The 4,883-nt window shown below is 42.1% G+C and overlaps 1 protein-coding gene across 1 annotated transcript in view; it reads right to left on the reverse strand.

The window, feature by feature from the left end:
- LOC103397228 (glutamate receptor ionotropic, delta-2-like) overlaps positions 1–4,883 on the reverse strand; it is a 248,451-nt gene that overhangs the window by 87,248 nt on the left and 156,320 nt on the right. Inside the window, exon 8 of the mRNA XM_008335445.3 lies at positions 3,377–3,496. Within this exon, the coding sequence (XP_008333667.1) occupies positions 3,377–3,496 (120 nt within the window). The remainder of the gene's footprint in view (positions 1–3,376; positions 3,497–4,883) is intronic.

Genomic DNA, 4,883 nt, shown 5'->3' on the forward strand with positions numbered 1-4,883 from the left:
GTAAACCAAGTATATTAATAGGGCTAGCGGCGATGCTAACGGGAGCTAGCGTGCCAACGGCGAGCTAACGCGCTAACCGCGAACTAGCGCCAACCATGAGTGCTAAATAACAAACATATTTTAACATCACATTTTTAAGTTAGCTTGACAGTGCAACACATTATACTATTAAATCATACATTATATAGTTTAGCTACTAACAACTTACCAATGGGCTATGTGCTTCCGTTAAATCCTGAATACACCTGCCGTGAACAACTGCACAGGAAGCAACACTGACTTTCCAAAATAAAATGAAGCGCTTTAAATAACCACCAAAGTCTTGACATTACCATTGTGGACAAGTTCAGCAAGATGGCCCATTTTGTTGCATTGCCCAAGCTTCCTTCAGCCAAGGAGACGGCACAGCTTGTCCTTACCCACGTTTTCAGAATTCATGGACTCCCTCTGGATGTGGTCTCAGACCAAGGTCACAGTTCACTTCAGTGTTCTGGAGGGAGTTTTGTTCACTGATTGGTGCCACAGTGAGTCTGTCCTCTGGGTTCCAGTCTAATGGGCAGGCTGAGAGGGTGAACCAGATTCTCGAGACGACCTTCTGCTGCCTTACGTCCGAACATCCCGCCACCTGGTCTGAATGTCTTCTGTGGGTGGAATATGCTTACAACACCAGTTCGGCCACAGGACTCTCTCCCTTCCAATGTGTCTACGGGTATTAACCCCCCTTCTTTCCTTCGTTGGAGAGGGAGGTCACCTGTCCATCTGTTCAGTCATTCGTTCGGCAGTGTAGGAGAACCTGGGCCCGAGCTCAGACTGCCCTGTTAAGGGCCAGAGAACGATACACTCACTATGCAAACCGCCACCGCTAAGGCACCCTCCTACACCGTAGGCCAGAGGGTGTGGCTCTCCACCAAGAATCTGCCCCTTCAGTCAGATTCCAAGAAGTTAGCCCCCAGATTTGTTGGTCCATTCCCTAAGAATAATCAATCCAGCTGCCGTCCGATTAAGACCACCTCGTAATATGAGAGTTCACCCCACTTTTCATGTTTCCCAGATCAAGCCTGTTCTTGAGAGTCCCCTTTCCCCTTCTGGAATTTTCTTTAGGGTTCTGTCTCTCACTGTTAGAATATACATATGATTAAAATTATAGATCATTGCATTCTTTGTAAGTGGGCAAACCTGCAAAATCAGCAAGGGGCCAAATACGTATTTCCCCCACTGTAAATGTACGGTGCATATGAACCGCTTTACTATGGGACCAAAATTAAAACAAGAACAATACAATAGTAAGAATAACAATACAACTACTAGTATAATAATAATAATAATAATAAATGGAGGATTGTCTTAATCTGTGTATTTGCCTAACTTATAAAAAAATAAATCATAATCATTACAGTCACTGATTGCTTTAAAGCTCATTTAATCTTGATGTATTTGGAACATAAGGTAATTCAAACGCTTATGTTTTTGGAATGGGAAGAAACCAGAGATTCCCTGAATGTGCTGGACCTAAAATCTTTCCTGCAGAAACACATGCACACTACCATCTGGCACACTTCTGGCATGTTTATCCCCTCAAAAGCACTGGAGATGACAGCAAAACTCTGTGCACTTAAATTACCTTCATTGTCAGCTTAAAAAGTCCCATTTACTCATCCTAATACAAAACCAAAACACAGGCCAAAGAATCGTTTTCACACATCTTTAGGTTGAAGGCTGTTTTGGCTTCTGCAAAACATTTTTTTTTTTTAACAGTGGCAGCAACAACAAAAACTAGTGCTGTGACCCCAGCGATGGGGTTCATGTCAGTGCAGAGAAAAATAAAAAGGAAAGGTAGAAAACAAAGGCGAATTAAAAGATTAACCCATGCCCCCAAAATGTCAGAATCTGTGCTAGCTTTAATTGCCTGAGGCACTGCCAGATGAGGGGACTAGAAAGATTGGCAGTGTGACTGTTTATCGGAGCGAAAAAGAGAAGAGTCAATAAAGACAAATGGATGGACAACGAGGAGGGGGGGGGGGGACCGGTGTGTGTCTAACAGAAAAGAAGAACCAGCATGACTTTTCGGGTGAACTTGACTGCAGTGTCTCGGTTTTCCTGGGTGACTAATCTTTGACCTGATTCTTTTTCCACTTCTGTATTCTGTATTCCCTCTATTCTCCCATCTGTCATTTCTAGTCTTACTCTCTAAACACAGTACACAGGACTAAGATTATAATACAATACAACAAAATACACACTGTCCACACTGTGGTTAGCAGTGGCAGGGGTTTGTCACCCACATTTACTTGCTGGTTTTAAGGAAAATGTTATCGTTAAGAGGACGACCAGGTTAACGCCCGGAGGCAGTAGTGTGCGTTTTTTGCATACTGTACGTGTTCAATGTGAGTCACAGTGTTGGTACATTAGAACTTTCCGAGGCAAAATTAAGCACTAACAAGTGTAAAGAAATAGAGAGGTCAAATTAGCCTTACAGCATTAAAGGCTTGTGTTTGAATAAATAACCAATGGACGAAATAAGGGGAGAAGCAGATGTTACGTTTCTAAAATCCAAAACCACTTCCACCCTCCAGGGGTCAAGGTGTAGGGTAAAGCTGACCCTGTTCTGCACTTTTTTTTTTTTTACCTCAGCTCCAAATAGTTCCACTTTTTTACATTCCTATTTTATAAAGCAGTGGTCTCACCTGTGAATTTAAGCACATAATTAAATACTGAATGCAATTCAAAACAAATTTAAATATTGAATTCCATTCATTCTATATTTAATACTTTAACATTATTATTATTACATTATGAACATCTGAGGCAGGTGAGGTACTCTGACTTTCTCTGATTGAGTTGACCATTCAGAGTGTAAATAAATAGCCCCAATCGTTTCCGGTTTCTAAAGGATAGTTCACCAATGACTTTGTGGTGACAGTGGAGAAAGAAATCTTTCTGAGACAAATCTATATGAATAAAACCACGATGGCAATAGCTGTTACAGCCAGGAGGGAAGGAATACCTGAATAAGAATGAGATGTAAATGATGACAAGTGCAGGTGCACTGAAGTTCCCTTGTCAATGTAGGAATTATGTAAATCATATCAATATCCATCCATCCATCCATTTTCATCCGCTTATCTGTTACCATGACCGCCACCCAAATCACACTGCACCGTACCAGCCCCCCTGAACCTTCCTGCGGGTGGTGAGTCCACTGGTACCTACTGCCCTAACTGGGATTCGAACTTGCCCAGGAGGTGAACCCTGGGGCTCCACACCAATGACAGAGACATTACCTCTGGGCCAAAGCGCCACATCCCATCAATGTGTAGGAAAAAAATTATTTCCCACCAATGGTACCCCATATGGGGGTTCTGTTTTAAACACTTACCCTACTGACTCCTCTTCCTCTGTCTTCTCCATAATTCGTTCCAAGGATTTCGAAAACGATGTTGGGGTTGGTACCATTGTCTGTGAACTCCAAGAAACTTGTCAGGCCACTGACACCAAACTGGGGAAACAAGGGGAAAATTTCCTGTGTTGGTTTACTTAAAATAAATAAATAAATAAAATCATCAACCTGTTGTCTGAATTCGGATCGCAGAGTGAAGTAAAAACTGAAGTGGTTGTAACAACCTTCATAAAACTGTTTTCCTTGTTAATGTTAAAACAGTGGTTAAGGAAGCGGACATGGGTCCGGAAGGCTTCAGATTTGAGTCTACCAGCTGCTTGGTTCTCTGAGCAAAGCACCGTCCCCACACACTGCTCCCTGGGCGCTTAAAGCTGCTCACTGTTCACTTTGGTGATAGGTTAAAAGCAGAGATCACATTTAGTTGTTTTTTTTTTTCACATATCTTAAATTTTAATAATTTAATCCAGTGATTCCCAACCACTGTGCTATGGCACACTAGTGTTCCGTGAGAGATCATTAGGTGTGCCGTGGAAAATTATCCAATTTCACTTAATTGGTCCGAAAATGATTATTTATTACAAATACATTTCCTTTGTTCGTCATTGCGTGACAAGCAAAGCAATTAAGTCCTCTAGGTGGCAGCAGATGGCTATGAAAACTAAAAAAAAAAGAGAATCAGAGCTGTTGAAGAAGATCTTTGTGTCTTTCTTTAATTCCTGCCAGTATATCAGTGTTGTCTACAACTAAAAAGGCCGACATTTTAGTAAATTATATGGTCATTTAAACTAGAAGATTATTATATTTCATTACATATACTTTTTGTGAGATTTCTGTTTGGTGGGGGGCCGTGGGGTTTTTCCTGATGATTTGTGCCATGGCACAAAAAATGCTGTGAAACACTGATTGATGATGAAATGATTCAGTCTTAACAACAAATTAAAGCATCAAATACATAAAAATATCCATCCATCCATCATCGTCCGCTTATCCTGGGCCGGGTCGCGGGGGCAACAGTCTGAGCAGGGACACCCAGCCTTCCCTCTCCCCAGACACTTCCTCCGGTCCCTTCCTCTTCTGGGGGGACCCCAAGGCGCTCCCAGGCCAGCTGAGCTGACATAGTCGCTCCAGCGTGTCCAGGTCTCTTCCCAGAGGGACAGGACCCGAGCACCTCCCGAGGGAGGCTGCACTGATTCAATTATTTGTTTTTTTTTTTTTTTTTTTTTTGGTTTTCTTATTTCACCTTCACACCACAATTTCACCTAGCCTTTAAATCAATATTCATTCATCTATCATCGTCCGCTTATCCGGGGAACTGGTCGCACGGGCAACAGTCGGAGCAACAAATCTGGGATCTTGTTCTTTCGGTCATGTTTTCACCCGGTATCAAAGACCACCACGAGAAAGAGATGAGAACGCTAATCCTGATGTGATTTTTTTTTTTTTTTTTTTTTTTTTTTTCCAACAATAACTGACCGTGGGGGCATAG

Source organism: Cynoglossus semilaevis, chromosome W (assembly GCF_000523025.1).
Source record: "Cynoglossus semilaevis isolate Cse_v1.0 chromosome W, Cse_v1.0, whole genome shotgun sequence".
Classification (NCBI taxonomy): Eukaryota; Metazoa; Chordata; class Actinopteri; order Pleuronectiformes; family Cynoglossidae; genus Cynoglossus; species Cynoglossus semilaevis.